The following is a 23247-nucleotide window of genomic DNA, read 5'->3' as shown; positions in this document are numbered from 1 at the left end:
GAATTCTGCTGTCATATATAACTAATTAGAACAAATAAAAATTAAAAAAAATATATAAAATATTCTAATAAAAAATTAGGTAGCCATCATCTTTACTATACATACTAAAAACTCAATTTCTTGTATCTGTATATTTTTCAGGGCAATTAAAGCATTTCAGGATGTGCTTTATGTAGACCCTAGCTTTTGTCGGGCTAAGGAAATTCATTTACGACTTGGACTTATGTTCAAAGTGAACACAGATTATGAATCTAGTTTAAAGGTAGGTGATGTGAGATTTTCCTCAAATAAATTTTTTTTTTTTATGACTGTGTGTAGAAAACGTTGAAATTTATGATAGCACTATAAAAAACTTGAAAATATAACATGTGAACTAAAAGATAAGAAAGTTTGGGTTTTGGGATACAAAATAATTGCTGAGACTTGCAAGATAATTTGTATGTTAAGATTCTTAAATCTAACAATTTTTGTTTTCACTTTTTAAATGTTTGAGTCAGGAGATGGTTGCAGGTATTGATTTCATTTCAATAGAAAACATGATTTTCTTGTAAATAATTACCACCATTGAGAAGAAAATGAATTTATTAGTGATTCTGCATTAATCATTGACTTCTGTTTTGTGTGAGGCTCATTAGGAAGCTACCTTTCTTTAATAGTGGCACAAATGTCATAGCAAATTTATATAACAGATTTTTCTCTGTGAGGTCTTTGGACTGTCAGCTAATGAGTATGAAGTCATTGGAAAAATAGTACATTATTGTCCAAATGTGTTAATTCTAACACAAGTTTGGTTTTTCAAAAAAAAATTATTTTCTTGGCTTACGCAGTGTTTTTGTCTTAAGGCTTTTTGTGAAACTACAGCTTACCTGAAAATAAATTTATTGCTTTTGGAAAGATTTAGAGCACCTGGAGGAAAGCGTGTTTTGTGAATGTGTAACTATTAAGAATGTTTGCCCTTTTCCGGATGTAGATCTTTTGTTGATTATCTAGATTTTAAAGGTAGGGTGTGTGTGTGTATTTTTATAGTAAGATTTGCTTTGTATTCAGTAACATGAAAATGCTTAATAAATGCTTTTTTTAGGTATTCCAATAAAATTTATTTAAAAATATTTTTATTAAATATATATTAATTTTACATATTAAGGGGGGTTCAGTGTACTTCCATACATGCATGTAGTGTACACTGATGAAGTTCACCCAATATCTTTCCACCATACTTGCACTGTTTCCCAATCTCTAGTATCACTGTTCTACGTCAAGGTTGATTTTTTTTTTTTTTTTTTTTAAAGTTGCTATATTTGTGCAAGAGCATGAGTACTTGTTTTTGGTTTAATTTTACTTGGCATAGTGTCTTGTGGTTCCAATATTTTGCTGCAAATGACAATATTTCATTCTTTATGGTTGATAAATATTTTATTGTTTATAATACCACATTTTCTTTTTATCCATTCATCTGTTGATGGACATGTAGGCTAATTCCATATTATACCTTATAAATGCCTAAATAAATGCTTTTAAGAAACTGTCATGGTTGTATACTCTGAAGGATTTTCAAGTTCAGTGATTTGTTAGAAAGATTCAGATAAGTCAGGTTATAGTTTTTATAGTTTTCTATTAGAGCTTTATGGTTATACATAGTAGTGGGGTTCATCCCAACAAATCCATATGTGCATGAATTTGATTTCAGTTCATGATCCCCTTTTTTTTCCTCTTTTTCCCTCTTGTCCTCCCTCCCCTCTCCTATTCTCCTTCCTCTGTTCTAGTAGGTTTCTTTTTGCTTCTCTACTTATTTATATATATATATATATATATATATATATAATTTTTAAAATTTATTTTTATTGTAAACAAATGGGATACATGTTATTTCTGATTGTACATGGAGTAACAGCATACCATTTGCATAATCATACATTTACATAGGGTAATGATGTTTGATTCATTCTGTTATTTTTTCCTTCCCCCCACCCTTCCCACACCTCTTTTCCCTCTTTACAGTCCCTCCTTCCTCCATTCTTGCCCCCTCCCATCCCCCATTATGTGTCATCATCTGCTTATCAGCGAGATCATTCCTCCTTTCGTTTTTTGAGATTGGCTTATCTCAGATGATATTCTCCAATTTCATCCATTTGCTTACAAATGCCATAATTTTATTATTCTTTATAGCTGAGTAATATTCTATTGTATATATATACCACAGTTTCTTTATCCATTCATCAATTGAAGGACATCTAGATTGGTTCCACAGTCTGGCTATTATGAATTGAGAAGCTATGAACATTGATGTGGCTGTATCTCTGTAGTATGCTGATTTTAGTATGCTGTATCCTTTGGGTATAGGCCAAGGACTGGGATAGCTGGGTCATGGTGGTTCCAATCCAAGTTTTCTAAGGAATCTTCATATTGCTATCCAGAGTGACTGCACTAATTTGCAACCCCACCAGCAATGTATGAGTGTACCTTTTCCCCCACATCGTCTCCAACACCTATTGTTGCTTGTATTCTTGATAATCACCATTCTAATTGGGGTGAGATGGAATCTTAGGGTAGTTTTGATTTGCATTTCTCTTATTACTAAAGATGGTGAACATTTTTTCATATTTTTGTTGATTGCTTGTAGATCTTCTCTGAAGTGTCTGTTATTATCCTTAGTCCATTTGTTGATTGGGTTATTTGTATTCTTCATGTTGAGTTTTTTGAGATCTTTATATATTCTGGAAATTAGTGCTCTATCTGAAGTATGAGTGGCAAAGATATTCTCCGACTCTGTAGGCTCTCTCTTCACATTACTGATAGTTTCCTTTGCTGAGAGAAAGCTATTTAGTTTGAATCTATCCCAGTCGTTGATTCTTGCTTTTTTTTCTGTGCTGTGAGAGTCCTGTTAAGGAAGTCTGATCCTAAGACAACAAGGTGAAGATTTGGACCTACTTTTTCTTCTATAAGATGCAAGGTTTCTGGTCTGATTCTGAGGTCCTTTGATCCATTTTGAGTTGATTTCTTTGCAGGGTGAGAGATAGGGGTTTAGTTTCATTCTGCTGCATATGGATTTCCAGTTTTCCCAGCACCATTTGTTGAAGAGGCTATCTTTTCTCCATTGCATATTTTTGGCACCTTTGTCTAGTATTAGAAAATTGTATTTATTTGGGTATGTGTCTGTGTCCTCTATTCTGCATCATTGATCTACCTGTCTATTTTGGTGACAATACCATGCTGTTTTTGTTACTATTGCTTTGGAGTATGGTTGAAGTTCTGGTATTGCGATACCCCCTGCTTCATTCTTCCTGCTAAGGATTGTTTTAGCTATTCTGGGTTTCTTATTCTTCCAGATGAATTTCATGATTGCTTGCTCTATTTCTGTAAGGTACATAATTGGGATTTTAATTGGGATTGCATTGAATCTGTATAGCACTTTTGGTAGTATGGTCATTCTGACAATATTAATTTTGCCTATCCAAGAACATGGGAGATCTTTCCATCTTCTAAGGTCTTCCTCAGTTTCTTTCTTCAATGTTTTGTAGTTTTCACTGTAGAGATCTTTTACCTCTTTGGTTAGATTGATGCCCAAGTATTTAATTTTTTTGAGGCTATTGCAAATGGAGTTGTTTTCCTCATTTCCCTTTCACCTGTTTTGTCGCTTGCGTATAAAAATGCTTTAGATTTATGTGTGTTGATTTTATAGCCTGCTATTTTGCTGAATTCATTGATGAGGTCTAGAAGTTTTCTGGAGAAGTTATTTGGATCCTCTAAATATAGAATCATGTCATCAGCAAACAGTGACAGCTTAAGTTCCTCTTTTCCTATTTGTATCCCTTTAATTTCTTTAGTCTGCTTAATTACTCTGGCTAGAGTTTCAAGGACAATGTTGAATAGAACTGGAGAAAGAGGACATCCCTTTCTTGTTCTCGTTTTTAAAGGGAATGGTTTCAGTTTTTCTCCATTAAGAATGATGTTGGCCATGGGCTTAGCATAAATAGCCTTTGCAATGTTCAGGTATGTTACTACTATCCCTATTTTTTTCTAGGTTTTCAGCATGAAGGGATGTTGTATTTTGTCAAATGCTTTTTCTGCGTCAATTGATATAACCATATGATTCTTATCCTTAAGTCTATTGACATGATGGATTACGTTTATTGATTTACGGATGTTAAACCATCCTTGCATTCCAGGGATGAACCCTACTTGATCGTGGTGCACAATTTTCTTAATATGCTTTTGGATACGGTTTGCCAATATTTTGTTAAGGATCTTTGCATCATATTCATCAAGAATATTGGTCTAAAATTTTCTTTCCTTGATGTGTCTTTTCCTGGTTTGGTATGAGGGTGATATTAGCTTCATAAAATGAGATCGGTAGGGTACCCTCCTTTTCTATTTCCTGGAATACTTTGAGAAGTATTGGAATGAGTTCTTCTTTGAAGGTCTTGTAGAACTCGGCTGAGAATCCATCTGGTCCTGGGCTTTTCTTGGATGGTAGATTTTTAATGACTTCTTCTGTTTCATTGCTTGATATTGATCTGTTTAAATTGTGTTTGTCCTCCTGTTTCAGTTTGGGAGGAGCATATGTCTCTAGAAATTTGTCAATGTCTTCAGTAGTTTCTATTTTGTTGGAATACAGATTTTCAAAGTAGCTTCTCATTATGTTCTGTATCTCAGTGGTGTCTGTCGTGATATTTCCTTTTGCATCATGTATTTTAGTTATTTGAGTCTTCTCTCTCCTCTTTGTTAGTGTGGCTAAGGGTTTGTGTATTTTGTTTACTTTCTGAAAGAATCAAATTTTGTCAATTTTTTGGATTGTTTTTTTTTTCAATTTCATTGATTTCAGTTCTGATTTTAATTATTTCCTGTCTTCTACTACTTTTGCTGTTATTCTCTTCTTCTTTTTCTAGGGCTTTCAGCTGTAATGTTAGGTCATTAGTTGTTGACTTTTCATTCTTTTCTCGAATGCGCTCCATGCAATGAATTTTCCTCTTAGTACTGCTTTCATAGTGTCCCAGAGATTTTGATATGCTGTATTGTCGTTCTCATTGACCTCTAAGAATTTTTTAATCTCCTCCCTGATGTTTTTGTTATCCATGTTTCATTCAGTAGCATATTATTTAGTCTCCAGGTGTTGGAGTAATTTCTCTTTTTTATTTTGTCATTGATTTCTACTCTTAATCCATTATGATCTGATAGAACACAAGGCAGTATCTCTATTTTTTGCATTTCCTAAGGGCTACTTTGTGGCATAACATATGGTCTATTTTGGAGAAGGTTCCATGTGCTGCTGAGAAGAAAGTGAATCGGCTCATTGATGGATGGAATATTCTTCATATGTCTATTAAGTCTAGGTTATTGATTGTGTTATTGAGTTCTATGGTTTCTTTGGTTGGATTTTGTTTGGAAGATCTATCTAGTGGTGACAGCAGTGCATTAAAGTCACCCAGAATTATTGTGTTGTGGTCTGTGTAATTCCTGAAATTGAGAAGGATTTGTTTGATGTACAGGGATGCACCATTGTTTGGGGCATAAATATTTACTATCATTATGTCTTCCTGATTTATGGTTCCCTTAAGCAGTATGAAATGTCCTTCTTTATCCCTTCTGACTAAGTTTGGCTTGAAGTCCACTTTATCTGATAGAAGGATGGAAACCCCCACTTTTTTACTGAGTCCATGTGCGTGGTAGGTTTTTTCCCATTCTTTCACCTTTAGTCTGTGGATGTCTTTTTCTATGAGGATGAGTCTCTTGCAGGCAGCATATTGTTGGGTCTTTCTTTTTAATCCATTCTGCCAGTCTATGTCTTTTGATTGATGAGTTTAGGCCATTAATGTTCAGGGTTATTATTGAGATATGATTTTTATTCCCAGTCATTTGGCTTATTTTTGGTTTTCAAGTTGGCTTGGTTTCTACTTTGAGTAGTTTTTCTCTAAGGTTGTTCCTCCCTTTGCTGACCTCCATTGTTGTTTTTCATTTCCTCCTCATGGAATATTTTGTTGAGAACATTCTGTAGCGCAGGCTTTCTATTTGTAAGTTCTTTTAACTTTTGTTTATCGTGGAAGGATTTTATTTCATCTTCAAATCTGAAGGTTAGTTTTGCTGGGTATAGGATTCTGGGTGTAGGAACATGGCAACTATCGCGCTCCCCGCCCGCAGAGAGACACGAAACCGGATCGGAGTAAGTTCTTTATTTTCTGCTATCTGTAACTTCTGGCTGGCCGCGGCGGCGGGCCGCTCTTGCAAGGGCCTTACATTACATACAACAACCAATCAGCTTATAGATCACGAGGGGAAAGCATGGACAGTAATGGAGCATAATAGTGTGCATATAGCAAGCATGCAGTGTCCACGAGGACCCATGGCCAATCACATTAACTTCCTCAAATAACGCCACTTGTTGCATAGAGAATTAGTCTGCTGGAGGTACCTGGTTTTGTTCTCAGCACTTCCTTGGCACCTTGCCAGGCACCATCTTGGCCACACCATAGGACTGGGGTCCGCGGTACCCCAACAGGCAACCATGTTCTTTCAGAGCTTGAAATACGTTGTTCCAGGCCCTTCTAGCTTTTAGAGTCTGGGTTGAGAAGTCGGCTGCTATCCGTATTGGTCTCCCCCTATGTGTAATCTGATTCTTTTCTCTCGCAGCCTTCAAAATCCTATCTTTATTTTGAATGTTAGGCATTTTCATTATAATGTGCCTTGGTGTGGATCTGTTGTGATTTTGTGCATTTGGTGTTCTGTAAGCTTCTTGTATTTGATTTTCCATTTCATTCTTCAGGCTTGGGAAATTTTCTGATATTATTTCTTTGAATAGGTTGTTCATTCCTTTGGTTTGTATCTGTGTGCCTTCCTCATTCCCAATAATTCTTAAATTTGGTCATTTCATGATGTCCCATAGTTCTTGGAGATTCTGTTCATGATTTCTTACCATCTTCTCTGTTTGGGCAACTTTATTTTCAAGATTAAATATTTGTCTTTTTTTAAATTTCTATAAGTTTATTCAGTTCCTTCTTTTTTTAAATTTATTTTTACTGTAAACAAATGGGATACATGTCATTTCTGTTTGTACATGGGGTAACAACATATCCTTTGCATATTCATACATTTACATAGAGTAATGATGTTTGATTCATTCCGTTATTTTTTTCCTTTCCCCCCACCCCAAATATTTTGTCTTCATTGTCTGAGGTTCTGTCTTCCAGGTGATCTAGTCTTTTGGTGTTGCTTTCCATTGAGTTTTTTATCTGGTTTATTGTTTCCTTCATTTCAAGGATTTCCGTTTGGTTTTTTTTTTGAGAATCTCTATCTCTTTGTTGAAATGATCTTTTGCTTCCTGCAGTTGCTCTTTCAGCTTATTGGTGTGATCATTCATTTCCTGCATTTGCTCTCTTATCTCATCCTTTGCTTCGCGAATCATCTTAATCATGTACCATCCGAAGTCCTTTTCTGACATTTCTTCTAACACACTGTCATTGGATCCTATTAATACAGAATCTAGATTTGTTTGGATCATTTTCTTCCCTTGTTTTTTCATGTTGTTCATGTATCTTCCCCTCTAGCAGTGCAGATCTGGGGTATTACAGATTTCACCTATAGGCTTATTGTGGCTCTATAGGTTTCCAAAACCCTTTCTTTAAGGGGATATCAATATTAGCAGTGCCCAATTCACACACTATGCAGTCTAGACCAAATAGCCCCTATGAGGACAATAACAAAACTGTCATAATAAACAGATTGGGTTCAAAGATTATCTTCAGTAAAACAAACAGATTTGCAATAACGTGTGCAGTTTCTAATGGAGGACAAAGAGGATGCAGAGGGATGTAGAATGTGGCTGTTAATGGAATAAGAAAAGAAAATACAGAAGTCCTAGCTAATAGAAAGTTGAGAGTGTATTCAAAAGAAATTGGATGTTAGCATGTAAAAAAGGGAGAAAGAGACTCTGAGGGTAAAAGGAAAAGAGATCAAGAAAAGTAAAGAAGTAAAAACTTAAATGTTTTCTATAAGGAGAAAAAAGAAAATCTACAGTATAACAGTCATATAGTAATGAAACCTCCCAGAGTTCAGTACACAATGAGCTTCAAGCCTCCAGCAGGCATCTCAGGATGGAATTTGCTCCACCTAAAGATGGGAGCTATGGCTTCCAGTATTATCCACGATGGCCGCTCTGGCTTCTAAATGTGTTGGCAAATGGGGAGCTGCAGCTCAGGGTGTTGACGTGGTCAGGTGGAGGTTTTGGAGGCAGGATGGGGTTGGTCAGGCAGGGGTCATGGAGGGCAGATGTGTTTGGTGGTGTTGTCGGATCCTGGAGGCTGGGCGCAGTCAGTTGGTCTGGGGGTCCTGGCGGCAGGGAGCAGTCAGTTGATGTGAAGACCCCAGAGGCAGGGAGTGATCGGTCAGACTGAGGGATCCTGGAGACGGGGCTCAGTCAGTCTGGCCTGGGGTCTTACAGGGCCTGGCTGTTGTCTCAAAATGGTGGTAGTCACATGTAATCAAACCTGCAGTTACTGTATCAGTGAACTTCCAGGCATCAGCAGGCAGCTGGTGCTCAACTGGTGGTCGGCCATCAGTTTGCTGACTGTTGTCTGACAGTCGGGAGGTGAACCTCGTGTGTTGGGTGATGAATAAGTGTAAGGCAGGCATGGACAGGCGAAAGGCAGGCAAATGGCGGATGATAGGCACCTGACAGTGAGCAATCAACCTTTAGCTTCTCATCCTGGGGGAAGGGCATGTTGGTAGCATCCTGGAAGCATGTTGGTAGCAGTGAGCACTGTCCGGGAGTCCTCCAGCACCAGGCAGAGCAGGACGTGGGGGACAGGGTGGACCCGCAGCACCTTGGCGTGAAGCTCCGTTCAAGGGTCTACTGGGCTGCACAGCACAGTCACCCACCTCTCTACTTATTTATATTTGATTGGTTCTTTCTACCTATGCATAAGGGTGAAATACCCTGCATTTTATTTATATATGCACATAACATGATTTTTTAAAGAATGCATTCTGTATTGATCCCCCTTGCCCATCTGTCCACTCTGTCTCTCCATCTCCTTAGATAAGCCTTTCTGTGTTATTGATCTTTCTTTATGTTGTCCTATCCTTCCTTCTCCTTTCCTTTATTTTACTACAGCTTCCACATTTGAGAGAAAATATATGACCTTTGAATTTCTGGGTTTGGCTTATCTCACTTAGTATGATATTCTCCATTTCCATTCATTTCCTGGCAAATGCTGTAGAACAACATTGTGTGATTTATAGCACATCCATCTGTATATCATATAATAGACGAATGAATAAGTAAGTGATCGTGATATACATGTAAATATGTATTGCACATATGTGTATATCTCAATTTCTTATTTCATCCGTCTTGGGTTGATTCCATAATTTAGTTATTGTGAATTGTGTTGCTATAAATATCAAGGTGACTATATTACTGTAGTGTTCCAATTTTACATCTTATGGGAAAATAAGATGAGAGTGGGAGAGCTAGATCATATGGTGGTTCCAAACTGTTTTTTGAGGTATCGTCATTGCTTTCCAGAGTGATTGTACTACAGTCCCACCAACAGTGTTTAGTTTTACCATTTCCCTCCCAACCTCACCAGTATGTATTGTTGTTTGTATTCTTGATCATTGCCATTCTGACTGAAGTAAGATGTAGTTTTGATTTGCATTTTCTTGATTGCTAGATATGTTGGCTACATATTTGTTAAAGATTGTGTATGTCTAAAAAACAGAAAAGGTTTATTGCCCAGATCTTCACAAGTGTTATACTTAAAGACACTATGAATCAACTCTCTTCTTTGGACTTAAAGTATCTTTCTTTCCGGTCATTGACATAATAATTTTGTTTCATATGAGAGTAATTTCACCTTGATCTCATATGAGAACAATTTCACTCTTTTGTCAGGTAAGAAACTCCTTGCCCTCTACTGCATTTCTTTTCTTTGCTATTTTCTTCCTCCACTGTATTTCATATTTTCATCTAGTATTTTTGGGTAGGAAATTATCATCTTAAATACTTTCACTTAGTCACTGGAAGAGGGTCCTGAGGAGGTCATGGAAATGTGTTGGGACTTGACTTGGCAAGATTTTTAGCATGCATCAGTAGGCAGAGGCAGAGACATTTATTTAGGGAAGCCAAGAATTCAAAGAAAATTCAGGGCATCTCAAGAGTGAGAGCAGAAACCCCTTAGTTTGGGATGTTAATATTTATAGAGGGACAATAGCTAAGGACTGGACTAGAGGTGGAGTCAGGGAAGAATTACATGATTTCTTGCCAGTTTTACTGATGCTTGATCTTTGCTCTTATCATTTGTGCCTATGACTTAGGTAGGTTCAGTTTCTAATAGAAAGGTTCAGGCTGGGTTACTCAGTATTTGATTCTTTTGCGTTTTGAAAGTTCAAATGTTTATAGGCATATCCTGCATTCCAAGGTTAATGTGTGCTTGTCTTTTGAGTCTTTTGAGCTTTTCTTTCTTTTTCTGTGTTCCCAAATGCTATCTCATTTTACACTAATTAGATGTTCTGTAGTATCAATTAAAATTTTTTTGAAGTTTGTTATGTGTGTGATATTTATATAGATCTATATCTTAAGTTTATATGCACATATGTGCGTGTGTACCTGGGCTTCCTTTTAATTACAATAGAAATTTATAAAAAAATAGAATGTTTAGAAAAGCAAAATTAAAAAGTAGGAATAGCATCACCTAATTTTTATTATAATATATGTTTGATATAAAATTCAATTTTAATTGCTAGATACATCTGATACGAACATAAATCTGATAATCTGATACTTAGCACATTATAGATAAAAAGAGAATTGAAAAGTTTATAAATTATACCTTGAAGATCTATGCTTAGCCAATCATTGTTTCTTTAAAAATTTTTTTTTCATTTTAATTTAAATGAACATAATTATTTTATTGTTTTGTTTTATTTTATTTTTATTATTTAATTTAATTTAATTTATTCTTATGTGGTACTGTGGATTGAACCCAGTGCCTTAGTTGTGATAGGCAAGCACTCTACCACCGAGCCACAACCCGAGTCTCTAAAATGATAGTTTCTATACAGATACTTTTTCTGTAATTATAATTCCTAGTGCTGATCACACAAGGCAGTTTTATCAAAAGTCTTATAGTTCATTACAAAATTATAGAGAAAGCAATTGCGTGCATGCACACACACACACAAATAGTCTAATGGGAATGAAGAAGAGATTGTGAAACATTTAATATTATTCTAAGATACAGCAAGTGGTACTATCATTCCAAATGAAGTTTTTATTTACCAGTTCCAAACATTTTTTCTATATAGTAATAATTAAACTACCTTAGAATGAAGAAATGAATTCAGGATCTCTTTTGATCCACTATTATGAATATTCTCTTATTGGGAATAGAATTTAAAACTATATCAATTTTGTCTGGTGTTAAATGAAAACTTTTACATTTATGAAATATCGCTATCATCTAGTTTGCTTTTACATTGTAGAATCAAAACAGACTGACATCAGAGAAAAAAATAGCTCTGATAATCTGTTTTGAAGAACTATGAGGAAGTGTTTCCTATTCATAAAACAGTTCATTTTTGTGGATAAAATGGTATTACTAGAACATTCCTTTGACTCATATAATAGCAAATTTCTGATGCTATTTATAGTATAGTCATTCCTAAACATAGGGACCCTCTGAACATACCATGTTTTTTTTTTGTTTTTTGTTTTTTGTTTTTGTTTTTTAATTTTTTTGTGTGATACTGGGGATCGAACTCAGGGCCTTATGCTTGTGAGGCAAGCACTCTATCAGCTGAGCTATCTTCCCAGCCCAATACCGTGGAATTTTTATAACCTCGTTAAAGTTTGAATATGAGGTGTCCCCCTAAAACTCTTATGTTAATACAAGAATGTTTGAAAGTAAAGTGATTGAATTGTAAGAGCCATAAAATGATCAGTCCATCCTTGTTTGGATGACTAACTTGAATGAACACTGTGGGTAGAGGCATTGCTATTACTAACTTGACAATGTGGTTTAGAAGCATTTGGAGCTCGATTGTGGGAGGAATTTGGAAAAATTTAAAGATGCAGACTCAAAAATCTTTACATGTTGCAAGCAGACCTTAATGAATGATACTAGGGAGAGCTCAGATGACAAGAATACTGATGGGAATGCTTACTGCACTCATGAGATTTTAGAGGGAGAAGAGTACACTCTTGGGAATTGAACTAGGGATCTCACATATTATATTCTAGCAAAGAACTTGTGTGCATTTTGCCCATGTCCTAAGACTTGGTTGTGAGGCTGAACTTAAATGTGAGGGACTTGAGCAAATTTCAAGATAGGACAGCATTCAGTAAGTGGCATATGCCAGCTTTTTAGCCAGGTGTACTATGAGAATCAGAAGATAACAGAGTTGAAGGATTTTAAAAACTTGCAGTTTGGCCAGGAAAGTGCATGTAAAACTGAGAAATGGAAGATGTTGTTTTTAAAGAGATGTTAGCCCCTGTAAGAGATTCTAAGTACTTTTCAGAGGAACAGTAAGAAAGATGACTTAAAGACTATCAGGAATTTGCAAAATGAACATCCATTGCAGATTTAGGGATATAAAAGGGAAAATTCCTTTCAGACAAGACTGTTAAGGTGTTCTGTATGCATACCAGGGACCAGGAAGTGTTTCACTGGGCTCAACTACCCAGGCCCAAAAGTCTGCTGCAGTAGTCATTCCAGTGGGCTCAGCTACTGCTTGAGCTGGCAGAAGACCTTGGCATCATCTATTTGGTGCTGTTGCTGCAGAAATGCAGGATGGTAGTTAAGATGTATTAGAGGCTTCCTCTGAAATTTTACAGGAAGACTTGAGAGGATAGGCAAAGTATAACTGAGTTGGAGTCCCTGTGGGTTGTCCCTGAAGGGGAGATGCCTGAAGTGGTGAAGGTTAAGCTGAAACTGGAATAGAGACTCCAGGAATTAAAGGAGATCAGTAACATGGATTGTCTGCCAAGAAAAGCTTCTGACTGTGGAGAGAGCCAGGTGAAAAGAGAGGGTGTACACAAATGCAACAACAAGGCCAAAATGGGTGGGGAAATTCATTTGGGAATAAAATCTTGTAGCCATGTGTACTGGATGGCTCTATGAGGAATTATGGATGGAATACCAGTCAGTACCTGTTTACTTGACTGGGGTGGGGGTGTTTTGGTGTTTCTTTGTTTCATACTTTTTTTTGCTCTATTCTTCCCCTTGGAATGGGAGTGTTTATGCTACTATATATATGTAACTTGCTTTTGATTTTTACAGGGGCTTCACCTAAGAGTTTGCCTTGAGTGTCAGATGAGATTTTGGAATTGGACTTTTGGGCAGTGCTGAAATTTAAGACTATGGGACTTTTGCAGATGGACCAAATGCATTTTATATTATGAGATGGATTTGAGATCAGGGGCTTACAGATGTTCCCCACGAGCTCATGTGTTAATGTTGGAATGTTTTGAGGTAAAGTGATTTGATTTAGATCTATAACCTCTTCCATCCTAGTTTGAGTGAATTGATTAGATGATAATGTAGGCAAATAGGGCAAGTCTGAACCAGGTGAGTAATGGTGTTGTGCTCTAGAAGGGTGCATCTGCCCTGTGATCCTTCTCTGCCTGTCTTTGTGCTCCCTGACACTTGCCATGAGTTCAGCAGCTTTCCACCATTAGGCCCTTCCCCCACAATGTGTCTGGTATTTTGTTTACAGTGTTGTAAAAGTTGACTAAAACCTTCAAACATTTTTTCTTATATTTTAAATTATTTTTAATTCACTTTTAGTACTTTATGCAGTGAACAGCAGATCCCAAATATTTGGGGTGAAAATAATATCTGTACTGAATACATACAGATTTATTTGTGTCCCACTTATCAGATTTTGATACATGAGTTCTGGAAGCAATTCTGCCTGCATACAATGTACAGTGTAAGTGCAGTGTAAATAGTTGTGTTGAATTGTTCATGGAACAATTACAGAAAAAAGGTGTGTATATGTTCAATTCAGATGGTTTGTTGTTTCAGAGTATTTTTTGGTTTTCAGTTGTTTAAATCTGAATTTTTTTAGAGGAATGTGACTGCATTTCATAATAGGATAATAATCTAAAATTTAGCACATTAACAGTTTTGTAGTTCATCAGTAATAACATTTGTTTATGTGCTTGTTGATGGGTTTTTAAACTTTTTTTTTTGTAGTAAGGTTTTTTTGATAGAGAAAGTTTGTATTGATTTATATTCTGAAGCAAGGTCATTCAGAAGGCAGTAGGATCACAAGTTTGAGACAGTTTAATGAAACTGTATCTCAAAAAAAAAGATAAAAGGAGATATCTCAATACTAGAGCATCCCTGGGTTCAATCCTCAGTTTCCCATCCCCTTAAAAAAATTGCTTGATCTTCTGTATTTTGGAATTCCTCTTATGGTCTTATGTCATTGTAAGCGCAAAAGGACCAATGCAGACCTCAATGAATTCAGAGAAGCCTTTTAATTCATTGGCAGACTGGGGCACCATCGGATGCAAAAATTATCATCAGTTACAGAGGGGATTTTGGTTTTAAAGGATAAAATGAGGATGGTTTAATCATTGGCAACCTTGCACTTGCAGTTTGGGCAATTAGGGGCTGGTTGTACAGGTTAAAACGTTAACTTAGGAGGGCAGCTGTGAAAAGGTTGAAACTCGTTGTGTGGGGAGACAGAAGTCCAGATCCTGAGGTATGAGTACTCAGATCTTGCCCATTGTTTTACTTTCTCTGGGACCCATTGTTTTCCAGAGTTTCAGTATTTTCTGTGCCTCCATTTAGGACTAAGTTGTCATGGAGGAAGGTCAAAGTCCAGTGCCCAGCATTCAGTATTTGTCCATTGATATTAGGAAAAGTTTTGCTGGGAGGTTAATCCTTGGCTAGTTTCCCCTTCTGCCTCCCAAGCTGCTCCTCTCTTCTTTTATCTTTGGGGGCTATCTTGCAGGAATATTATTTTCCATAACCCTTCAATCATTATTTAGTTTGTTCTTTGACTTTTCTTAAAGTTAATTTATGAACAAAAAAATCCTGAAAATTGTGTTATGCTGTCATTGGTTTTGGATAAAAAATAAATTTCACTTTCCTAATATAATTGATATGGTAAACTAAAAAACAGGATCTAATAAAATTAAATGATTATAAAATAAATATATCAGTAATTAAGCTTTTTTAATATTTGTATTTTTGTAGTACAGCTTATAAAATTAACATTAAGAATATCGTTAAGTTATAATGTGGATCTATTGTGTACATAGACAGTCTTTATATACTTACATATTTATATGTATACTTTTTTATTATAATATAGACTTGTGTCAGTTATTTTGCACAATAGTAAGCTACTGAGCATGTTTAAGGTAGACTTGGTTAAGGTGTGATGATGTAAGTTTGTAGGGGTTGTAATTTTATGGTATGGTATATATAGAGTTTCTGTATCTAGTGATCTAGATGCTCATGACACATTTGGATCATAATGTGGTTTAATAACAGTACCTGTCTGCTATGTAATTTGTTCATTGAGACATGGTCATGTGCCATATAGTTGGACCTTACTGCAGTGTCAAATGAATTAAAAAATTCTTAACTCTTTCTTCTCTTCATCATGGATTCGTGCCCCCAACAAGCATGTGTTAGAAAGTTAATCTTCAGAGCAATAGTGTTGGGTGGTAAGACCCATGGAAGCTGGTTAGGAGTACTGCTGATTTATAAAGCTTGACGCTGCAAACTCTTACTGTGTGATATAATACCTTCTACCACTTTAAGCCAAAGAAGGACTTTACTAGGGCAGTCCTTCAGTGTATGTCCCATTCTTCAGAATTATGAACCAAGTAAATTTCTCTTCATTACAAATTACACAGTATGTAATAGTTTGAAGATAATAGTAAGTATATAGTAAATTCACCATGATCCTCACTCTGTGCTTTTATAACTGAAAACTTGGTCCTTGTCCCCGATGCCAATTCATTAACAAGGACACAATTGTGAGAAAAAGGAAAAAGAAACTTTATTGCTTTGCTAGCAAAGGAGAAGCACAGGGAACTCCTGTTCCAGAGACTCTGATTTTGCCCATCAGGAGGAACAGGGAGGTTTTAAAGAAGCTAAAGGCCAGGTTTCAGGTGTGCCCTGACAGGAGGTCCCAGTGTACCCTGTTGGTGTATTAAGATTCACTTGTTAATTTGGGAAATATTCATTTCCTAGATCCTTTGGCAGATATATTCTTCCAGTTGAGCACAGATAAATCAGATTAATCGTGTTCCCTGCTCCCAGGTTAGTCTTTATTTTTTGTGTGTAGCATTTTGAGAAAAGCTCATAGGTGGGTTTTTAATACTGTTACACTTATAGTATGACAAGAATTTAAATGAAATAATTTCACATATAAGTGGTAAAGCACAGTGGAAGTTACTACATTAATTCTTAAGTATTTGAAAACCATTGCATAATAATGATATACAAAATTCCCAGTTTTTAAGTGTTGATAGATTAGAAGCACTTTGATATATGAATCCATATGTTTTTGTGGTCTACTTCACTTTTTGAATATAGCCTTGAGGCTTATTTTTTTAAAGGGACTTGTTTTCCTTTTCCTCTTCTCCCTTCTCCCCCTCCCTAATCTGAAGGTGAGGAACAAGTTATTTGTGAGGCCACAGAGGATCCAAAAAGTGAGTATCTCCCAAAAAACAAGTGAATGCTAACACACCTTCATATGCCCTGGGACAGCCTGTCAGGGCACACTTGGAATGTAGCCTTTGAATAACTCCTTTAAAATCCAGGTTCCTCCTGAAGGGCAGAATCACAACCATAGTGACCTGAGTCCCCTGTGTTTTTTCGTTGCCAACAAAGCAATAAAACTTTTTTCCTTTTTCTCAAAACCGTGTCCTCATTAGTAAGTTGGCATTAATTGACATTGGGGACAAAGACTGAGCTTTTGGTTACATTTGGAGTATTTAGTCTTGGGTCTTTATCATTCATTATCCCTTTGTGTTAGGCATATATCCCTTTCTTTTGTGTTCTAATTAAAATGTGATGAAATCTGTTATCCAGTCACATATCAGTGAACATGATGTAAGAGAGGTATATATGGATCTTTCCAAGAGACTGGCATTTTAATCTGTTTTTCTCACTTTGAGGAGTCAGTATCTCTTAAAATCTATTTGAGTCATAAGATAATTAGCATTAATAAAAAAGTGATTGCCTTTTCATTATAATCTTAGTTACTTGGTACAAATATGTTAAGTCCTAAAAGTGTTGCAGAGAAGTTTTAATTACCATATTTTATGGAGATATTTGAATTAATTCATTTTTATAATTATATCAGCAGGGTGATTGCTATTGAAGTTTTAGTCATCCCAATTTTCTCAACATCAATTTTGGATTGTCATTAACTTATTTTGTAACTCAAAGCTGAGCATTTTTGTTTACTTCACATTTTGATTATCTGAATTTTTAGTAACATTAGTGTTGGTGGACTTCTGCTAAATAGGTATGAAGTCATGTTATAGAATACTGGAGATGTTGAAGATACAGTTTGTGTTTTGTAGAGATATTAAGTCATATAGCTGGACATAATAGGTAAATAAATAGACATAAATTTATAAGGACAATAGTGGCCCAGGCTTGACTGGTGGTGAGGCAAATAGAATAGTTAATTTTAATGAATTGGTAATTTTTTTTTTTTTAATCTTTCCACTCCCTTTTTAGGGGAACTATAATAATTTCTTCTGTGTGTGCACATGCTTATGCACTTTGCTAGGTACTGAATCCTGGGCCTTACATATGTTAGGCAAATTCTGTTTCACTGTGTCACATTCCTGGTGCTGTTATTAGAAATTTTGAATGATCAATTTTCTTGGTGTGACTTCAATACCAAATTTCTATTTTAAATTAATATTGACATCTTTTTTGCTGTCCTGAGAAGGAAGTTAATTTGATTAACTAACTGATTGAACTTTATGAATCTCCAGATAGTGCCTGTACCTTGAGGGATAGGAACCCAGGATTCTTTATAAAATCTTGAGTGGTGTAAAACATGAAGCATGAAGGGAACTTTGCAATTCATAATGACTGATCTGTACCTTTCAACATTTCCATTGACCTTTCCTCCCACCCTCCTTCCCTCTCTTCCTTCCTATTGAACCCAGGGGCTTAACCATCAAACCACATTCCCAGCCCTTTTTATTTTTTACTTTAATATTCCTAAATTGCTTAGGGTCTTATTGTTTAGCCAAGAGTGATCTGGAACTTGGAATTGCCCTGCCTCAGCTTCCTGAGTTACTAGGATTACAGGCTGCACCACCACCTGTTTTGTTCAAGTTTCCTAACTCACATTTCAGTAAATATTTTGGCAAAACTTCAATCCATTTTCTTTGTAGTATTCACAGCAAATTAGTTGAGATAAACTAGATTATATAGGCAAACCTTGGAGATATTCCAAGTTTTGAATAACCATAAGTGAATGTCTCAATTAAGTGAAACACTATTTTTTTGTTTCCCAGTATATATGAAAATTATGTTTATACTGTACTATAGTTTTAAGTTTGCAATGACATTATGTCAAAATTATATGTATAGGGGCTGGGGAGATAGCTCAATTGGTAAAGTGCTTTCTTTGCATGCATAAGGCCCTGGGTTTGATCCCCCGCCCTACAAAAAAAAAAAAATTATATGTATACTTTAAAATAGAAATACTTCATTGCTCATAAAGGTTGATAGTATATGAGATTTCACCAAGTTGTAATCTCTTTCCTTGTGAAAGGTTTTACCTTGATTTTGAATGTTGTGACTGACAAGAGTGATAGTTGGAGTGGCTGTGGAAATTTCTTAGAAAAGACAACTGTGTAACTTGCCATATCAATAAACTTTTCCCAGGTTGAGATTGTATAGTTCAGTGGTAGAGCACATATGAGAACTTGGGTTTGATTCCTAGCACCATGTGTACATACTAAAAATGAACTCTTGCTGGAAGATTTTTCTGAAGCATGCAGTGCTGTTAGATAGGACTATACTCAGAGTAGACCTTCTTTCAGAATTGGAGTCTTTCCTAATTCTGTGACTGTTTTATCAATTAAGTTTATGTGTCCTAAATCCTTTGTTATTTCAACAGTGTTCATAGCATTGCATCTCAAGGAATCATACTCATTCCCACCAAATTTTTGTTGTTATTATTGGTTATTGAACCTAGGGGCACTTTATCACTGAGCTACAACCCGTCTTATATTTTTTTAAATTTTATTTTGAAAGAGGGTTTCACTAAAGTGCTGAGTCTGGCACTTTAACGTAAAACTTCTGCCTCAGCTGAAGACTACTTTCTTTGCTCATCTGTAGGAGGCATCTCCTCACCTGTTTAGTTTGTACCATGAAATTGGAGCATTTCAGTTATATTTTTAAGCATCACTTCTTGTTTTAGTTCTTTTATTTCTACAACATGTTCATTCACTTTCTCCACAGAAATGCTGAATCTCTGAATCTAAACTGAGGTTTAGAATCAGCTTCTTCCAAACTCCTGTTAGGGATCAGGAATGTTCTTAATAGCATAATATGTTCTGGAATGTTTTCAGTTTACTTTGCCCAGATCCATTAAAGGAATCACTGTCTGTGACAACTAAAACCTTAGGAGGCTTTTTTTGAAACACATTTGAGAGTAAGAGTTTCTTCTTGATCTACAGAATGAATATTAACAGGCAATAAACAAAATTAATTTTCTTATACATCTCCATCATAGCTTTGTGTTATCAGTAAGCAAATATATTTTGAAAGTTTTCTTCCTTCTCAGAAACAGATCTGAAGAGCAAACTTAAAATATTTAGTAAGTCATGTTGTAAATAGAAGAGTTGTTATTTTCTAGTCATTTTTGTTCAATTTATAAAGCAAAGGCAGAGTAGATTTAATATAATTATTTAGGGATCTAGGGTTCTGGAATGAATACAGGCCTTACCTAAATTGATCCCTAAAAAGAGTGTCATTGTCACTCTCTTCATGGAAAGTTTAAGCTAGACATTGACTTCTCTTTTCACTGGCTTTCAAAGTCTTAGATGGTATCTTCCAATGTAAGGCTGTTTTGTCAACACTGAAAATCTATATTTAATGTAGTCACTTTTTTCATTAATCATAGTTAGATTTGCAGATATCTTTTTGCATCAGCAACTGCTTTTTCTTTTATTTTTATGTTTCTGGAGATAGTTTTTTTCCTTAATTCTCATGAACTGTTTGCATGAGGACTTGGCTGCTTCCCCTAATTTTTTTACCTTTATTTTATTTTTATGTGGTGCTGAGGTTCGAACCCAGGGCCTCACCCATGCTGGGTGAGCTCTTTACCACTGAGCCACAACTTCAGCCCCTTCACCTAATAACTCCATCCATCATTTACCACAAATGCCAGAATTTTATTCTTCTTTAAAGCTGAGTAATATTTCATCATGTATCTACACCACATTTTCTTTACTCATTCATCAGTTTAAGGGCACCTAGGTTGGTTCCATAGTTTAGCTATTGTGAGATGAGCTGCTATCAACATGGATGTGACTATGTCACTGTAGTGTGCTGATTTTAAGTCCTTTGGGTATAAACCAAGGAGTGGAATATCTGGGTTGAGTGGTGGTTCCATTCCAAGTTTTCTGAGGAATCACCATACTTCTTTCTATAATGGTTACACCATTTTGCATTCCTACCAGCAATGTAAGAGTGTACCTTCCCCCCACATCCTTGCCAGCATTTATTGTTGCTTGTGTTCTTGATAATTGCCATCCTGATTGGATTGAGATGAAATCTTAGAGTAGTTTTGATTTGCATTTCTCTAATTACTAGAGATATTAAACATTTTCATATATTCGTTGATTGATTATATATCTTTGGTCAAGTGTCTGTTCAGTTCCACAGCCCATTTGTTGATTGGATTAGTGTGTGTGTGTGTGTGTGTGTGTGTGTGTGTGTGTGTGTGTGTGTTAAGTATTTTGGGTTCTTTATATATCTTAGAGATTAATGATTTATCTCAGGTGCATGTGGTAAAGATTTTCTCTTAATCTGTAGGCTCTCTATTCACATTACTGATTGTTTCTTTTTGTGAAAAGAAGCTTCTTAATTTGAGTCTATCCTGTTTATTGATTCTTGATTTAACTTCTTGCACTTTAGGTGTCTTGTTAAGGAAATCAGGTCCTAGGCCAATATGGTGAAGATTTGGGCCTACTTTTTCTTCTAGTAGTTGCAGGTTCTCTGTTGTAGTGCCTGCATGTTTGATCCACAGTGAGTTGAGTTTCATGCAGGGTGAGAGATGAGGGTTTAATTTTAATCGTTACATGTGACTTTCCATTTTCTCCAGCACAAGTTTTTGAATAGGCTATCTTTTCTCCTGTGAATGATTTTGGCACCTTTGTCTATTATGAGATAACTGTATTTATGTGGATTTGTCTCTGTGTCTTCTATTCTGTACCATTGGTCTACATGTCTGTTTTGATGCTGATACCAAGCTGTTTTTATTACTATAGTTCTCTAGTATAGTTTGAGGTTTGGTATTGTGATGCCTCCTGCTTCACTTTTCTTGCTGAAAATTGATTGCTTTGTCTATTCTGGGTCTCTTAATTTTTCCAAATGAATTTCATTATTGCTTTTTCTAGTTCTATGAAAAATGTTACTGGGATTTTAATAGGAATTGCATTAAATTCGTTTAACATTTTTGGTAGTATGTCTGTTTTGACAATATTAATTTCGCCTATCCAGGAGCTTGGGTGGTCTTTCCATCTTCCAAGGTCATCTTCAATTTCTTTCTTTAGTGTTCTGTAGTTTTCATTGTAGAGGTCTTTCTTGTCTTTTGTTAGATTGATTCCCAAGTTTTTTCTTTTCTTTCTTTTTCTTTTTTTTTTTTTTTTTTTTTTTTGAGATGATTGTGAATGGGGTAGTGTTCTTTTTGTCTCTTTCAGTGAATTCATTACTGATACAAAGAATGCATTTGATTTATGGGTATTGATTTATATTCTACTACTTTGTTGTATTCATTTATTAGTTCCAGTAGATTTTTCATGGAATTTTTTGGATCTTCTAAGTTTTGAATCATGTCATCAGCAAATAGTGATAGTTGAGTTCTGCTTCACCTATTGGTATACCTTAATTTCTTTCTTCTGTCTGATTGCTCTGGCTAGAGCTTCAAGGACAGTGTTGAATAAAAGTGGTGAAAGAGGGCATCCTTGTTTTTTTGCTTTTTTCAGAGGGAATGCTTTAAATTTTTCTCCATTTAGAATTATGTTGGGGGCTGGGTATATTGCTAAATTGATTTTAGAGAGAGTATAGCTCGTTGCATGCACTTGGTCCTGGGTACAATCCCTAGCACCATAAAAAAACAAACAAACAAAAAACTGGCTAAGTTTGAAATTCATGCCTAAATCAAAATTGTTTGGGCAACCGGGCAAATGACAGCAATTAAGATGCAAAATATAAAAATAAACCTTGATCATTAGAATTATGTTGACCTTGGGTTTAGCATATCTGGCTTTTATGATGTTGAGGTATATTCCTGCTACCCTAGTTTTTCTAGTGTTTTAAACATGAAATGGTGCTACACTTTGTTACATGCTTTTTCTGCATCATTGAGATGATTGTATGATTCTTGTTTTTAAGTCTGATGATATGATGGATTATGTTTATTGATTTCCAGATGTTGAACCAACTCCAGTATTATTGTGTTGTGGTCTGTTTGATTCTTGAAATTGAGAAGGATTTGTTTGACGTACATAGATGCTCCATTGTTTGTAGTTTAAATACTTAAAATCATTATGTCTTACTGCTGTATAAATCCCTTCAGTAGAATGAATTGACCTTCTTTGTCCCTCCTGATTACCTTTGGCTTAAAGTCCACTCCAACTGCCCCCCCGCCCCCCCATGATAGAACCCAGGGCCCTGCACTTGCAAGGCAAGCACTTTACCAAATGCAAGGCAAGCACTTTACCAACTGAGCTATCTCCCTAGCCCTTAAAGTCTACTTTATCTGACACGAGGATGGAAATCTCTGCTTGTTTTCGTGCAGTCCAAATGAGTAATACGTTTTTTCCCGTTCTTTCAATTTAATCTCCGAATGTCTTTGCCCATAAGGTGAGTCTTCTGGAAATAGCATATTGTTGGGTCTTGTTTTTAATCCAATCTGCAAATCTATGGGTTTTGATTGATGAGTTATTCCATTAATATTAAAGGTTATTGCTGAGTTATGACTTGTATTCCTGGTCATTTTGGTTTATTTCTGGCTTTTAATTTGATT

General features: G+C 35.7%; 1 protein-coding gene across 9 annotated transcripts in view; it reads left to right on the top strand.

Moving 5' to 3' along the window:
* LOC124972020 (lysine-specific demethylase 6A) overlaps positions 1–23247 on the top strand; it is a 220392-nt gene that overhangs the window by 76770 nt on the left and 120375 nt on the right. For all 9 annotated transcript variants that reach the window (XM_047536093.1, XM_047536094.1, XM_047536095.1 and 6 more), the window contains exon 6: positions 142–262. In XM_047536093.1, the coding sequence (XP_047392049.1) occupies positions 142–262 (121 nt within the window). The remainder of the gene's footprint in view (positions 1–141; positions 263–23247) is intronic.

This window comes from Sciurus carolinensis, chromosome X (assembly GCF_902686445.1).
Source record: "Sciurus carolinensis chromosome X, mSciCar1.2, whole genome shotgun sequence".
Lineage (NCBI taxonomy): Eukaryota > Metazoa > Chordata > Mammalia > Rodentia > Sciuridae > Sciurus > Sciurus carolinensis.
The sequence above is the reverse complement of the archived record's forward strand: the minus strand, read 5'-3'. Positions and strand labels throughout refer to the sequence as shown.